The sequence below is a fragment of the Lagopus leucura genome, unplaced genomic scaffold (assembly GCF_019238085.1).
Source record: "Lagopus leucura isolate 7727_CA_CO unplaced genomic scaffold, USGS_WTPT01 Super-Scaffold_100009, whole genome shotgun sequence".
Classification (NCBI taxonomy): Eukaryota; Metazoa; Chordata; class Aves; order Galliformes; family Phasianidae; genus Lagopus; species Lagopus leucura.
This window is the reverse complement of record NW_024962266.1, coordinates 13,479,226-13,496,417: the sequence shown is the minus strand read 5'-3', so window position 1 is coordinate 13,496,417 and position 17,192 is coordinate 13,479,226. Positions and strand designations below refer to the sequence as shown.

General features: G+C 36.1%; 1 protein-coding gene across 3 annotated transcripts in view; it reads left to right on the top strand.

Annotated features, from left to right (window-relative positions):
* Positions 1-16,429, top strand: part of RPAP2 (RNA polymerase II associated protein 2) — a 34,407-nt gene extending 17,978 nt beyond the window's left edge. For 2 of the 3 annotated variants that reach the window (XM_042873123.1, XM_042873122.1), the window contains 2 exons: positions 15,627-15,776; positions 16,328-16,429. In XM_042873123.1, the coding sequence (XP_042729057.1) occupies positions 15,627-15,776; position 16,328 (151 nt within the window). In that variant the 3' untranslated portion in view covers positions 16,329-16,429. Of the gene's footprint in view, positions 1-470; positions 542-15,626; positions 15,777-16,327 lie in introns of those variants that run through there. The other variant, XM_042873124.1, reaches the window with a different exon arrangement.
* The last annotated feature ends 763 nt before the right edge of the window (positions 16,430-17,192 follow it).

Genomic DNA, 17,192 nt, shown 5'->3' with positions numbered 1-17,192 from the left:
CTTGAATGCCTTGGCATACATTTTTTATCAACTATAAGAACAAATCTTTTGTCATTTTTACTATATATTCTTATGGTTGAATTGGTAATTTGTGAAACAGATCTTATGAATTTTTCAAGTAGCTTCTGTACATTTAAGGAAATTGTGACTCTTCTGAACGGAAGCTAAAATATATAGCTGGTCTGTGCTGCATTATGATGAGGTCTAAATGTTGTCATAGCTAATGGTTGTTTTACAATTGCTTTTAAATGTTCTACAAGTAGCAGGCAGTCTTGGAAGCAATCAGTAGAAGCAGAGAACCAAGGTGTTTTTTTTTTACCTTTGCTTTCTAGGGGTCCATGCCTAAATAAATGAGTTATTCCAGTAATGTATTCCAATGTCTTGACCCAGCCCAACACAGGATGACTTTTTTGTCATAATGCTCAGGAGTGCAGTAGCATAAGCAAGACCCTGAAACTTCCTCTTTCCAGCAGGAAGACCAACCACATTACATATACCCTGTGCTGCATGAGGCGTAAGAACACAAACTAAAGAAGGCAGGGTGAGCATGGGATTTCAGGGTATATATGAAAAGAAACTTCTAAGACCTCAAGTATTTTTGTTTTGTTTGGAAGGAGGCAAACTTTGTTTAAAGTAGCAACTGTTGGACTTGCACTCGACTTTGTGCTTCGATATTGTGGTTCACCACTTCCTTCTCCTAGGGACATACGGTGTGCTTAAGTTCACAGTGCACTTTCAGAGTACAGTGACACTTTCTGTGCTATTGGGAGACTCAATATTATCATTACAGCTATACTGACCTAAAGACTTATCACTGCTTAATAGTTTGTACTATGATAATGTTATCCTTTCTTCATTAAAAGTTTGTGAATTAAATCTTTGTAGAATCTACATGTAGGATAGACACAACGCCCAATCTTACACCTAATTTTAGTGCTTAGATAAGATCTGGGCTCCCTTTGTATTCTGCTGGCCTTCCTTCCAAAAATCATTCTAAGCACTTAAATGCCCTCAAATTTTTAACTGTTAAAGAAACTTGGACTTCTAATTCATTGTTCTGAAGTAAAGTACCTGACAGTAAGTGGTCTGACGATCTTTCTAGAATTATAAAATGTTGGAGATCCCAGTGGTGAAGCATTTCCTCTTTCTAGTGAACAGCTGGATTTATTCAATCAAATTGAAAATCTAGCCTGAGGCACTCCTGTCTTTGTGACTATATTGACTTTCTTAGAATACACTTCGACAGCCAGAGAATTTTGTGTGAATGCTTGCATTCAAGCCTATTGTGGAGTGGCTGACTCTGAAATGTTCTGTAGATCAAATTTCTGATTTTTTTGCCCATTAGGTGTTGTAAATTTTTGTATCTCCCTGTCATATTTAATACCAATGTTAAGTAGAATTTTGTGTTACACCAGTAACTACTTTGTAATGCAAACCAGCAAACAGAAGTTGCATCTTTTTCTCCCAAAGTACTTTACAAGATGTTAAAGTGAAGCAGATAAATAGATACACAGACAGTAATCAAGACAGAATGGAGAAAGCAGTGGGAAGATTGGTTGCTATATAAGCATGGGCACTTGCTGTTTTTACTGTATACCCCTGGTACAGTCTAATGGAAAGCTTTCAAGATATTTTGAGGAAATGTCTGCTTTCATCTTATTTATCTGAGCTGGCTGGTTCCAGTGAACTGTGGTCAGCTTCATCTACAAAGCCAATGCAAGAGGTTCCTCCCGCTAAAAGCTTTGAAACGTTTCAGAATGTTCTGGGATTAGCGTATAGGCATTGGGCTGCAGTATTTAAGCAAACTCAAAATGACCATGATCACAAAACAAAAGCCATCGTTATGTGTGTGCAGCCACTTTAGATAAATGTGTCATGTGGAGATGTACTCTAGAGGTTTACTCTCTTGGAGATAACAGTTCAGGAACTGGAGAATCTTATGTTCAAGTATTCAGTTTTACTTCTTTGCACAACAGAGCATTTGTATTATTCAACACTGAAATTCCTAAGATATTTTCAGACAAATTTAGATGTTTGTGATATCCCTGCTTTGTTCTTGCCTGGAAATGTCTACATGTGTGAAATGCACAAATACATATTAGATATGAATCAGATTTGCAGAGTGACTATAAAAAGGGCACCTGAACTCAAGATAGCAGTTTTTTTCCCAAAGAAACCATTTAAAAATCAGGGGGATGATCTTTTATTCCACATCTGATGACAGAAAGTAGGTTTCAGCTAAGAAGAGTTGTTCATAATTGAGCTAGAAATGCAATTTTTTTTTCCCCTTCTGAAACAGTTTGCAGGGACAAAAGCCCCAAAACCTTTCTTTTTGTAAAAGCATTCGAAATTAAGGCCGAGTCTTTGTTTGTCCTCTTGCTCTCAACTTGTAGTTTTTTGTGAAATAAAGGAAAAGCAAGGTTTTTCAACATGGTTAAAAAATGAATGTATATGTTCTTCCTTTTTTCATTCTTAATAGTTTTTGATTGTCATTTGGTAAGCGTGAACTCAAATGTGTTTTCTGTTAAGCAGTTCTTACTTATCAGCATTTCCTAAGCAAACGCAATCTGCTTATTTGGCATAATGTGCAGGAGATCAGTATTACTTCACTTCCTCCCACCATGTTCCAGTATTACTTAGGAAATATAAACACATAGAACAGTATTTTGAAGGATTGCAGTGTTGTTCATTGGGATATTAATCAGTGCCAACTTTAAAATTAATTAAGCATCTTGTTCATTTGTAAAGGAGAAAGAAGAAGAAATCTTAGGAGTTTGAAAGAATCTCATAATTAAAACAAAAGAAATGAGAAAGGAAAAAACACTGTGTTGCTAGTTGCTGGTACAAGAAAGTGGCAGTTTGTACTTCAGTGCAGCACAGACAGCTGCAGTCCTTTTCCATTCTGGTACTTCTTGTGGACAGCCTTTTGAATGGGATACTTGGGCGTGCTCTGCCCAGCACAAACTCTCAGATAGGATGATTAGTTTCCCTTTACAGTTCTGGTCCTTGGTCTCAGCAGCAGCAGTGATATCTTAGCACACACTGTCTCCTAGACTTCTTTTGCTTGGAACCAGGCTGTTGGGTGCAATACGATCTCTGTGCCTGTCAGTTTTTCTGCTCATCACAAGGGAGGAGCAGGGTCATGTCCTTCTGCCAGGTGTACTGGCAATCCCTCGAAGAGACAGAAATCCGTGTGCTCCTAGCAGATGTGTGTGGGGCATGCAGAAGATTGAAGTCATCCCCAGCTGTGCAAAGATGCTGTACAGGAGCGCCTCACCAGTTGCAAATGGACATTCATGGCGGTGTTTTCCTGACTAATCCCTTTGTTACAGGAGGAACATAAATCTAGAAATAATTTTATGCAGAGTATAATTTTGGAGCTTCTTCTTTAGATGCTCTTGTCAACTTTATATTCCAAATATACTTGTAGTTTATGGATTGAAAGTATGGTAGTAGAAAAAGTACCTTCCTCTGCCAGTTTGTTTCTTTTGTGTTCTGTATAAGTAAACATGTTTTTTGTTGCAAATTCTGTTTCAACCCAGTTCTGGAAGACATTTTTATCATGTTGACTCTTCAGGAAGCTATTGCAGTTCGTGTCCTATTGAACTTCATGCCACAAATCTGTGATGATCAAGCAGATGGAAAAAATGTCCAGCACTATTAGAGAGCAAACTCTTTTAAATTTATGCTCATTGAAAATGTATACATTAAGCAGACTTTTTTTGGAGTCATATTTTCCCCTCCTTCTATAATTGCTTCATACATCCTTGCTTGTTCAGACTCGTGCCATAACAGAGTAGGCTGTACAGTCAAACTGTAATATAGACAGTTCTGAAGTAAAGCTTCAAAAGACATGGTTAATGCTGTTAACAGCTGCCCTAAACTTAGTTTTAAATGTATTTTAACTTCAACCACTGAGCAAACTGAACTGTTAACTTTGCAACTGAGTCTCAAAGCTCTAACCTTACGAAAATATACTTGTTTCCTTATTAATAATTAATCTTAATACATTCAATGCAAACATTTTTTATCATGAAACACAACCCATCTGTTATAAGAAAAACATGACTGACACACAAATGTGCCCTTTATTTTCAAAGTTTTAACTTTATCTTGGTAAACTTTCTGAAGAACAGCCTACATTTGCTGGGGACACGACCCACAGAAGGAGTTCCTGACTTAGAGGAAATTTGATTTTAAGATGCGAATCAGAGTTGATTTGGCTTTTTTTCTGAAGGAAAAAAAAAAAGAAAAAGAAAGAATTAAATGCATACGTCATTGGAAAAGTTGCTACAGCTTCCTAGAATGTGATCTGCTGTCATTCTGTACGAGTTTCTAGCTTGGGTTCTGGATTAATTTTGGTGTTCTGTGCAGAGACTGAATGATACCACTAGTAGCCTAAGATGAGTTCTGTTCTTTCAGCTCTGTAATAAATTTTGCCCAAAGTAGAAGTGGTATTACTGAGCTCTTCTGGAACCACTATAATATAAGAACTCTCCATTGTGGAAATCCCTGTAAGTGCAGTATTTTTTTGAAAGATCTGATCAGTCCTTTCCTTACAGTGCTTGTCACAGATTATGAAATTTAAAACTTGATAATGCCAGGCAGTAAGATGGGCTGTTTAGAAAAGACAGTACTTCATTCTGGAGATTCTGTTTTCTTTTGTCTTACTCCTGTTGAAAGTGTCAGACCTGACAAGACAGACAGTATTTTTGCTATGAAATAAGTAACTTCTTTTAAGCAGTCAGGAAGAATCCTGAAAGATACTAAAAACCATGAAGATCTTCAAAACCTGGCTTTATGAAACTCAGCTAAGTTACAATTTGCTTGACTTAGAGCAGTAGTCCACAGGATTTCTTGGAGATCCATGCAACAAAGATCTGTGTGAGGGGGAAATAAACAGAGATTTCATACAGGTGATGTTATGCTGGAGAATGTTGCCGTTTCTCTAATACCCTACAGTGACTGGAGATAAACTGAAAATTAATTAGAAGCATGAAAAATTAATTCAGAAAGCTGACAAACAATTTTTGATGTGATAAATGATAGTGAGTAGTAAACTGATGAACAGGAGACTTGTCTTCACTTCCTGATAAGGCAGGAATCAAGTGCAAAGGAAGTCTGTACTTCTCCTTTGTATGTTACTTCTTGAAACATAAAAGCATTTTGACTCTGAGAGTCCAGATCCACTCTGGCAATAAGTTTTAATCCTAATATGGGACGTTAACATTGAAGGCAAAAAATTAATTTCAGTATTTTCTGAAATGTGTTCCTTTCATACTCATGAAAACAATCAGAAAATGCAGCCTCTTTTGGGAGTCCTTATGTTTATCTTCTGGGGGAAAAAAAAAACTGGACACAGTTGAAGCAAATCTATTCCTAGCATGTCTCTTTACTCAGCTGCATTATTCCAGGTGTTTGATCTGTATATCAGAGTGAAAGGCAGGTAATCAAATTACAATGTTAGAAAGTTGTGCAACTAAACTATAATCAATTTTATGATCATTGTTTCCATAGTATTTGAGTGCAGGTGAGTACATTTTACAAAGTCAAGTATTGACAAATTATTTACCTAAGCTTATTATATTGTAGCTGTTCCACCTGTATGACAGTATAGTTCTGATTTAATATTTATTGAAGGGGTGGTTGTTTTGTTTTGTCAGGGCTTTTTTGCATGCCATTGAGATAATGACTTCTCAGCAATAGATCGCCGGTATATGACAGGAAAAAAAAGAAAGACAACAACGCTGACAACAAAAAACTGCAAAAAATGGATGTGGTTGAAATATAGGTGTATCTTTGCATCTTTTAGATATTAAATGGTCTCACTGAGTGTTTACAATAATTTATACAACAGTGTATATTTTACACAGCATTAGTAAGCATTACAGAGACTGAAATGTTTATCTTAGCATTTCTGAATCTCCCAGTGTCTTCTATCTGTGCATAATTTCTTGTGACTAAGTAACCCAAGGATTCCAATATTTGGGAAGTGTCACGGGAAAACTTTCAGGAACAAGAAAAGCTAAGGAATAAAAGGCTGAAAAAGATGAAAGAATGAATTTTAAAATAAATTTTAAATCTATCTAAACAAATTTTTACTAAGTTGAAAAAGAGGGTAAAGTGGGAGCAAATTCTAAGAGTGAGAAGTACCTTTGATCTGTCAGCTGGATAGCAGGAAAGAGACTTCAAATAAATTGAGCTCTTTAAACAAGGCCTGTCCTTGAAATGTGTACCTAAGAAACCTAGATTTGTTAGAGGGAAACAGCTGATAGTGATTTCTTCTGGGCTTACATTGTGAACTTTTTATTGCCTTGGATTTATGTAGATAAGTGAGCTAATTTGAAACTGTTTGGAACAACTCCCAGTATGAATGTAAGTGCTTTAATTGCCACATTTTAATATGAAAGTTCTGATACTGTATGTCTGTGAACAGGCATTATCATAACTTGGAATGTGGTGGTGTAAAGGTGGTAATATATTTGAGTTGGTATTTGAAAATCAACCTGCAGTCATATCTGTTAGCAAAAATGATGAAACAGTCTTTGATGTGGCTAAACTAAGAAGAACTTAGGATAAGAAACCACAGCCATCTCTGAGATGGTCAGTGCTTCCCTAGTGGTCTCGTTTGGCTAGAGGCTTTTCTAATCCACTATTAAATCTTTGGGAAGCTCTATGCTGTATAGCACTGCCCAAACAACTAGGTGTTTTTACTGGACCTGTGTGGTATTTTGTGTTTATAGTCGTTTTCAAGTAAATATTTGAAAATAGATTCAGATTTTCTGAATTGCCAATTGCCTGTTTGGATTTGGAAAAAAAATAAAAAAGGAGGGGGGAAAATAGCAGGGGAGAGATGGGAAATCCACTGATTCTTTTTCAGTTCTTTGTAAGCAGTTTTACCAGGTGGTTGGATCAGAGGATCCCAACAGGGCTAAGGCTGGCAGACACCTCTGGATCCATCTGATCCAACCCCTGCTCGAGCGGCACACACAGCATGGTGCCAGGCCGTGTCTGGCACCTCTTGAAAGCCTCTGAAGAGGAGACCCCACAGCCCCCATGGGCAGCCTTTGCTGTCACCCACATAGTAAAGCAGACCTTCCTGCATCCCCGTTTGTGCTAATTGCCTCCTGTATGAAATCCTGGTTACTGCAGGTATGCTTTCTCTTGACTGTTAGTTGTATTCACTTGGCTCCACCGAGAGTGAAATTTGGTCTTGTTCAAAGGCAATGAAGTTAACTTGTATCTGGAAACCAGCTAAATGCTAAGGTGTGAACTTTTGAAGACGAAATGTATATAATTATTCAGAGTGTATTCATAAATATGTATATATATATATATATATATATATATATATATATATAAAATAGTTTTGTAGAAGCTGCATATGAAAAACCAAAGGCAGTGGAAACAGTGACCAAAGTTTACTTTTGAACAAACCTTAAATTTTGCATGTATCTGTATTATGTAGGAATGCCAGTCAATTTTGAATCTGTGTCTGTAGCATTGATTTAAATGTAGTGGACAAAAAAAAATTAAATATGAATAATTTAGTTTCTGTTGCCATCAGAGGATTAAAGTGTCTGGGCTGGATGCTGTGGACAAGTCACTACACAATAATGAAAGTTAAATAATGAATAAAACATAAATTGCACTTTAGCTACAAAATTCTTGTCTTTAGGATATTTAGGCTGGTTTCAAACTAGACCAGAAGTAGCTTTTTACCGTTTCTACCCTCAGTAGGAAAATTACTTGCTTATTTGTCAGTTATTATCATTCAACAGTGCTGTTTTTAGAGCATTTATCTTTCACTGAAGAAAAAAGAGAAATGTGAATAAATGTATGGATACTGACAAAAAATGTGTCTGAAAACTGACTTCTGTCTTTGACCGTAAGGATATGCTTACAGAGGGCTCCAAATTAGGGGCTACTTTACTTCTGGACTGGTAAATGACACTAATCATAATCACATTTTTCCTCAGTAGTATCATCATTTAATTAAACAGAAGACTTAACTCTAGAGATGTCTTTAAATACCTCTGCATATTGTTTGTAAGTTAAATGCTTCCAGTTCAAGATTGTCTGTCAAATATTAATGTGTTCTAATGGAACGTGCTCACTCCGGAGACAGCCTTCTGCTTTTAACAAGGTTTAAAAAAAAAAAAAAAAAAGTTGAGCTTTTTAAATCATGTTCAAAAGAAAGTAATCAGAAAAGTGTCTTTTTTAAATTTTTTTTAATGATACTGAGCATAACAGCTAAATTACGTAAGTTGAGGGTGTCATGTTTTTATTTTCTGAGTGTCTTTTAACACAGGATGCCTGTGTAAGCATTTAAATATATAGCCAAAAATATTTTCTAAGTTCCCCAGCATTGCAGCTTTAGCTTACAATTATAGACACATTGTGCTGCTTTGACACATTGATCAGCTTTCTGAACAATATTAACTTTTGCCTGATGGAAAGCATAGCTTTAAGGTTGTGGAAATCCCTGCTGTGATTTCAGATACTTCACTAACAAGGCTGCTATCTCTAAACAAGTGTACTGTATCCAGTGGTACACCAGTTAATTAGGGACTCTACCTCAAGTTAATGCTCTGAGTTGTTCTGTCAGAATGCCTGAACACCATTCAGTAGGGATTTATGCAATGAGTAAATGCTGCCAGTTTTTCAATTCAGCCCATTGACTGAAGCAGTAATTTTAAGTGATTGATACATGGCTACACTCCAGTTGCACGTACAGGCAGATGGTCTACAGGCTGCAATGCACAACTACTTCAATGTTTTACTGCTGATCTGGAACACTCGTTGTATTGACTCGGTCATTTGTCTTAAACAAAACAATTACTTTTTGTTTAATCAGTTGCACTGCAGACTTCTGCCATAGGAACATAACTAGAATGGAAAACGAGATTGTAATCTGTAAAGTTGTGCTATATTAAATGTCATTTCTGAGTAATAACGTTTTTATTGCATTGCTAAGCCCATCAAATCTTTAACATGAGTAGTGCAATATATATATCTGAATATATATATCTCTCTCTGAAATATTTACAATTTAAAAAAAAAATCCTTGTGTGATGATGGAGTAGAACAAATTACAATGGAAGGACTATACCTACTGAACAAGGCTCTGTATATTTTTAGAGGATTTTTAACACTACATGAGATGAACTGTTACTGAGTATGATTTGCAAAATGATACTGCTATTTAGTATTTGTAAATCTGTTCAAAAGCTTATTTGAAGGTATGGATGAGGTTTTATGCTATCCTTTCCGGTTGCAGTGCAAGGAATGGGAAATTCATTGTAAAGAGCTGCTGAAGGAGTCTTGAGCTGTTGATGAAATTAAAGTACCTTGTAATACTGAAACAACGTAGGGGCTCCTGTCAAAGTGATGGCAGCCTCCTTGGTACTGTCCTGTGATCTACTGTTGGTCCATGAAGTGAGTCAATGTGATTGATGTGGGCAGCAGCCTGCCTAGTGCAGGCTTTGTTCTGGCCCTCAGTGACTTGCCCTTTGACTGGCCTTCCACAGGGTCAGACTGCAGACAATTCCCGCTCCTGCCACTTGCCAGCTGGCACTGCTGCATATATATTTTGGTCCACTCAGTAGTGTTGCAGTCCTTTATATCTCACAGAAGCAATCAGAGATGATTTCATCTCAAAATGGAAGGTTGTTGGCAACCTCTGTTGCCAGCAGAGTTGGCAAAAGGCACTCTTCTTATGAATACTCCTTGTAAATCTCCAATCAGAAAATATTTAGGTAATACTGTCCCAAACAGTATTTTTGAGGATAAAACATTCAGAAGGAGAAAAGAAGGAAATGCTGTTTTTATGCCCTTGTAGTTTAGTTCCTTTAACTGTTGATTCATTATTCATAAAGATGGTAACTGCTGTCCTACATTCATGACTTTATTTTTCCAAATACAGAAGTGACATGTAATAGACCTGCAAGTGTGAGTTTTGAATGGAAATTAGACAGACTTCCAAGTTAATTTCCATTATTTGTGATCCATGTGACAGTGGCATTTCCTGCCTTTGATTTAAAGACTTACATCCACAAGACAGCAAAAGTGACTCATGGGCATCCAACTATTAAGGTGTTAAATGATATCTGATAAAGAAAACCAATCAGTATCTAATTGATGAGAAAGAGTCTTCTTTTTTGTAATAGAAATTAATTTATATTTTTGCATAGTGAGAGTAATTCAACCCAGTGTGGAAAAGTAGAGATGATTATGGTCAGGAAAAATCAAAGTGTAGAAAAGACAAAATGGTGCGTTTAGCTTTTAGCACCCTGCTCAGTGAGGAAGTCCTTAGCTAAGAACTGAGATCAGCTCTGCTTTCAGAGCCATTTGCTCACACACAAAAAGCCATGGATCATTCACCAGTCATGCCAAACCTCAGCAACACAGTTCAGTGTAGAGCTGCCATTAAAATATTGTTCATGTGCATCTGAACATTGGCAATAACTGTGAAGATCTTAGTATCAGGAGTTTTCTGTTCACACGGGGATTTGTTTAATGCTTTATTGCCATAGTAATGGAGCAGATCTGCTTTGGCCTATTACATGCTGGAATGGCTGCTTGATATTTCTGGACCATTAATAGCTATGTTAATAACGCCTAAAGTGATGCAAGAGGTTTGTAAACATTTTAATTCTTTGTTATGTATAAATAACATGTTTTTCCAGACTTTGAGCTAAAATTCATGTGGGATGAGAGGACTAGATTGCTCATAGCCACAGTCCAATTGGTGGCTTAAATGTATGAAACTAGAAGGAAACTGAGAGAAGAACTTCTACGTTGTGATGACTGTTTTAAGAATCATTCACAGTGTTTAAACAATGTCATTAATTGGTAAACATGTTTATAATTGATTTTGCAAAGCATTCTATAGAAAGGCAGGATGTGCCTGTTCCTTCATTCTACTGTATAATTCCATCTTTGTGTCACTTCCAAGCACGCCAAAACAGAATAAGTGAGTTTGGATCCATGGCTTCTGCTACAGTGACTGGCTTTTAGCTTTTAAGCTTTTAGAAGAAGTTAGAAACACTGGCAATACATTTTTCTAAGAGGAATTAAATATTAACTGTTTCGAGAAGAATAATATGGCTTTTCTTTATGAATATACAAAAGCTTTGCATGATACTGGGTACACTTCTGTGCACCCATACTCCTTCATTCTTTGTGTAATTTTAAGTGACCAACTTTGGATACTGGAAAGGAACTTGACTTTTCTTAGGTGGTTGTGTTCTTACCGTTGTCTTCAGGTGCCTGTTTCAGAGGCCACTATCTGGATGATATCACACTGGTGGCATTGAAAGTGGGGACTTTCAAAGGGGACCACAGAGTTCATTTTAAAACAAAAGGCCGGAAAGGTTTTCTTGAAGCATGCGAGGGAGAATGGTATTATACAGGTAGATCACTTTTTTTTAGGAAGTGCCAATTAGTTACTTAACTACACAGAATACATTACTCTACCATCAACTTTTCTGATTGTCTTCAGTCTTAGGGGTTAGTGTAGGCATTGATAAGTGAAGAAACTGCAAACAATATCAGTCTATTACATTTAATTTACACAATGTAACTAACTTCTAAATACATTTTCATTTATAAAAGTACTTGTCAAATGTTTTTTTAAAGAGACTAATTCATAGAAAGCTTGAATCTTGAGTTGAAGCACTCAATTAGGTAAACGTTTTTCAGCAGCCAGATGTCATTTAATAGCTTGATAGTAATACCTTGGGCTTCACATTAATTTTTCTTTTTTTTTTTTTTTTTCTAGCAGGTAGCATATGTGGAATAGTCAGCGAACACAAATTTTATCAGTCAGATACAGTTTGACATTCTTAACACTTTTTAAACTGTACAAAGCCCTGTTTACCATATGGTGTAAGTGGGTGTGCAGGAAACGACACTGTTTCACGAACTCTGATACACACTTTACAACTTTTCCATGAAGCGAGCGTGAAAGTTTCCTTTTAACAGTGTGCTGAGGGCAGTCTTTTGATGCACGGGTGGTTAATGTTGGACAACATTACGTACGTTTCTGTAGGTGATAGGGTTTTTTCAATCACTTAACTCTTTAGCTTTTCTCACTTAAGTTTTTCACGAAAGTTTTTTCAGCATTAATGCTGCAATATGCAAAAGAGCTAACCAAATAGCAGGCTTTGTATTTCTTGTTTTGTTGTTGTAGTAACCAAATACTGTTACTGTGATTCAAATCTTATTTCCTGTTTACGCTCTGATTTTTCTAAAGATGCTTCAGAGTTTCAAGTCAATTCCATGATCTTTAAATTGAAGTCTTGCATATCATTAAATTGGGCATGATAGTTTCTTCAGAGATAGAGTCAGCGTAGCTGTCAAGATATCGATCCCAAAGACTGCAAAGGTTTATTTGCATGAAACTATGGTTTGGTTCAGTTAGCATTTCATGCAAGGATGAGAGCACAAGCCATGATGCTCCTTTGCGCAGTACATTTAATTTAGGTGCGACCAGTGTTACTAAGACTATCAAATCTATTAGTGCAAACCAGCAACTTGTGCCTGCGCCATCTGGTCAGACAGCCACTACAAAAACCATTACAGAAGTGGAAAGGCACCTGAGAACAACCATTTTTCAAATGACAAGTTAAAACATCATTTAAATGCCTACGGACAGGTTTCCAAGGTTAAAGTGTTTGTACGTATGTATACATAAGTGTTCCATCTAGGCACAATTTGTAAATAATTGCTAGAAGCTTACACGTGTCTCTCAAATTATTTCTTGATTTTTGTCTCCCACTTAGGAGATAATTAGTAGCTTAATGACTTTTCAAACAAAGATCTGGTAAAAAAATAAATCCAAAGCTATTTTCATTTGTAAGTTTGTTCTATAGTATTTAAGGCCTGGCTGCTACTTGAAAATAAGAATGGTTTTTTCTTTCTTAGCATGGGCTACAACAGCTACTCTGCAAACAGAATGTCTTAAACTGGGCATAATAGTGCTAATTTCTATATGCTAATTTCTAATATGCTAATTTCTATAACTATGTAATTTCACAAACCCCAGTTTTAAAAATATACATAGAGAGAAATACTGTTCAGCATGTGAGCTGGGTAGCATTGCACAATCTGTTTGCTTTTTCCTTAATAGTATTTTTCTCATTCTCTTAAGCACAAGGTAGAAAAAAGAAAATTCAGTTAAAACGCTCGTAGATTTACAACACTGCAGAGAATATTTTGCAGCCTCCTGGCACCAGTATTTAGGAAGTCATGACTATTTATGCCACCCATCTCTTTTCATATATAATCTACTAAATCCTGTGAAAAATAGCTTGAAGAGTAGTAATAATGCATCTCCTAATCTTTCTCCCACTATCCTCGTCTCCAGACCAACAGTCAGAAATTGTCACTGATCTTCTATCAGCACTTCCTCTGTTTCCCTGCTGATAAAGCATCACGATGCAAAAGCCTCCAGCTTGTCAGCCCTGGTTGGAGACACTGTTTTACCAGATTAAATACTAACTACTGTACTTCCCAGCAGGAGAGACAGCTCCATCCTGCCTGTCATTAAATACAGAACAAAGCCTAGCGGCTGCAGTCCAAAAATCACAAGTCTAACTCTGAATACTTCACTTTTGTTCAAAGGTTTACAAAGCGGGGTTTATGCATCAGTTTAATTTCACATCACACCGTTACTTTGAGCATCCCCTAAAATCTTAATAAATGTCAGTGCTGAGTAGTGAAAGTATTTAATTAGGTGGACATACTGAAATAGAGTTCCCAAGTAAATGGAAGATAATTTAACCTGTAAAAAATCTATTTACTGATGAAGAAATTTTGGAAACTTATTTCTATGTCAGGGAACTGTATTTACTGTGCCTTGTAAGATCTTCTGCTTGTGTTCCAGCACTGCTTTAGCTTAGATTAAGAGTCTATATGCAGAATTAGAGTTTATATAGATTGAGAGTTTATATGCAGCTTTTCTACAGGGAAGGTGGTCTTCATACAAATGACTACAGGAGACTGATCTCAGTTGTTACATATTTACAGGTTCTCTGGGCTGTGAAGTTTTCAATAAGCTGTAGAATACCTTGAGCAGCTTCTTCACAGCACATCAATTCTCAAAAATTTTGAAACATTCCCCAGTGTCTATTTCTCTGTAGCACTATTTATCTAAATACAGTAACTGAGACCAAGCAACTGTTGCTGGGATGTGAGCTCCTGCCAAGTAAGGTTGGGATAAGTCTGTCACTTACTCAAATGAACATACTTTATTCTCTCAGTTGGCAACTACTTTCAGCTTCCATATTAAATATTAATATTAATAATAATAATAATATATTATTATTAATAATTAATTAATAATATAATTAATAATATTAATATCACTGGAAACTGGATGGACTCCATCCTACTTAACAGTTCAGCAAATCAGGCCCAAATGGTCGAATTTCTGTAAAATGCTGCTACCTAGCCAACGTAGAAAGTCCAAGTACCGTTTGAAATTTAAAGCTGAGCTCTACTAGCTAAATTCAGAAATATAATTTTACCCCCTTTGATTCTATTTATTTTTTGAAGCATTCACTTGACAACTCTGGGCACTTTGAGTTTTAAGCACTTCATTGCATTACCAAAACAAAAAAATAGCTTGACTACGATGCTGTATTTTGATATAGCATCAGTTGTAAAACTGAATTTTAGTATCTTGTATAAAAACTTCTCAAGCTTAAATCAGCTGTGTTCTCTTTGCCAAAGGATCAGTTCTTTCTAATAGCATCTGATTTTGACTGTCTTTCCTAAAGCCTAAGTTCATAGCACTTCAGTGTGTAAAGATTAACTTACACTGCTTTAAGGTCCAGACTGTCAAAGCTGAGGAATCATATTCTGATTACAGTCAGACTGGCCCTCACTTTGGGAATTTAACTGATGTTTTGTGTGCCTGTTTGCATCAAGTAAAATTAATAATAAATCCAGAATGCCTCTGTAGGAGGGTTGTGTAATAGGAGAAATCTTCCTTAAAGCAAAATGAGCTCGCTGTGTGGCGTGCTACGCGTTTTGTGACATACTGCAGGGGGCAGTCCTCCAATTAAATGCATCCAACTGTATGTCTTTGTGTGTGTGATGGCAGTTACCCACAGCTTCTGTCCAGGAGCCCTACTAAGAATTTGCAGAAGAATGTTCTTTTTTAAGATGAGTTTCACTGCTCTTTCACATTATATTCATAGAAGGAACTATACAAATTTTACAAGATGAATGTGTAAGAGCTTTCAGTTAAGAAATTTTACATTGATATTTTTTCTCTCTTACAAGTAATCTGGCATTTATTCCAATTTTTTTTTCCTGAATTAAGTAATGCATGCAATTTATTAAAGGCATACAAACTACTGGCCCATTTTCTTTTAATTTTTTGTTTCCGTTTCACTACATCTTAATAAATTTTTGTATTTCAGTACAGGTCAAACAGTGTGTAACGTATACAGTCATACGCTGTACTGTAATGAATCAAGTGGGATATTACAAACTTTTCTTCACTACAGTTGTCTGAACTCACACGACCTATCAGCTATAAGCTGATGTTGAAAAGTCCTTTTCTGTATCACACGTATACAGTGTTTGTTATTGTTTGTTTGTTTTTTTCTTGCCAGGTTGTCACAAAATATTCCAGTTTTTAAAAATACTCAGAGAAGCCCAGCATACACACAGTTCCTGACCACGTTACTTGAAGAGCTCCATTTCAAAAATGAAGATCTGGAAAGTTTAACAAGAATATTTAGAGTAAACAGCCCACCTGAATGGTCAGTTAATTTTAAGCTATTCTGCATTTCATAAAACTAATCCAGTTAACAATTTTTATTTCCAACATTTTGTAGGTATGCATAATAACTACAGATTATATCAGCCAGAGCAGAAAGCGTGTAAAGTACATTTTAAAGTAAAAAAGATGTATGTTGTGTGGACATGAGTGTCATGATTTTGTCATTGACAGTAAATGCTGACTGCTTATCACTTTAATCTTTTGAGAACATACAGTTGGTTTACTGCAATTTTGGGAGGAATTTTTTTCAAGTTCTTTTGGGATTTATTAAAAAAATAATAATCTGAGTGATTATAGTGACTGTCTTAGCAGTGGGTTTTTGTGTATGTTATATCTAGTCTAGGTAATATGAAATTAAACTAAAAGCATTAAAGCTGAGACTGCATTTTGCATTCTAGTTAGGCAGAAATAAAGAAGAGTAAATATCTTACATCTACTGATAAAATTCAAATGATTTAACCAGTCTAGCATTATAATATTTAAGAAATTTGTGTATTAACAATTACTCATCTCAGACTTTGTTCCCCACAGAACAAGGCGATCATCGTAACGTCTCCCACTACCTGAAATGGCTGCATGGAGAAAAACAAACACCTTCAGTTGTTGGAATGTCTCTTTTTTAATGAAAAATAAAATGAAATATTCATTGTACTTCTTGCACTTTTGCTCTCTCGTTTATTTCTTAGAATAAGGATTGTGAAGTCTTTGCAGAAGCTGACTCTGTAACGGCAGCTGCTGAAGGTATGCATGAAAACTAGTTAAAATGGGGATGGTCTGAAGAGTTTCTATTTAAAGGCAATAGAAAGGAATCCAGATTATTGGCTTGGTTTTAGTTTGTTTTGGACATTTTCAGCCAAAATTTACCTGCAGGAATCGGGGGGGGGGGGGGGGGGGTGTCTCTGAACATTATGTACAACTTCTTTTTAAACATTTTCTAATTGTTACCAATTTCAAAATAGATTTTAAGATTCTGTAGTAATTTCATTTTAACTAGCTGTGTTGTTTAGAATGAGTACTTTTAAACTTGCTTCTATCATTAAATAATTGCAAAATGCAATTTAAAACTAATGCAGCAGTAATTCTTAATAATGCCGTACGTTGTTGGTCCACTGCGTATTCCCAGTTCACAGGACATCTCTTTTCAGAAACTTGGAAATAAAGTTGTATCTGACAGTGCTTAGGCTGCAGCAAATGCCAGCACCGAAGCAGGACATACCAGAACTGCTGCACAGCAATTCCATTTAAAAAACAGAATTTATTCCTCTATCTTATTTCTGTAATTAGTTACCTAAAAAAACTCTCTATTTAGATTATTGCCTGGTAGTTCCTTCATGACAATCAGCATATTTATGTTGATTTCCCCTGACACATAGAAGCTCGTGCCTTGGAAAGCTCC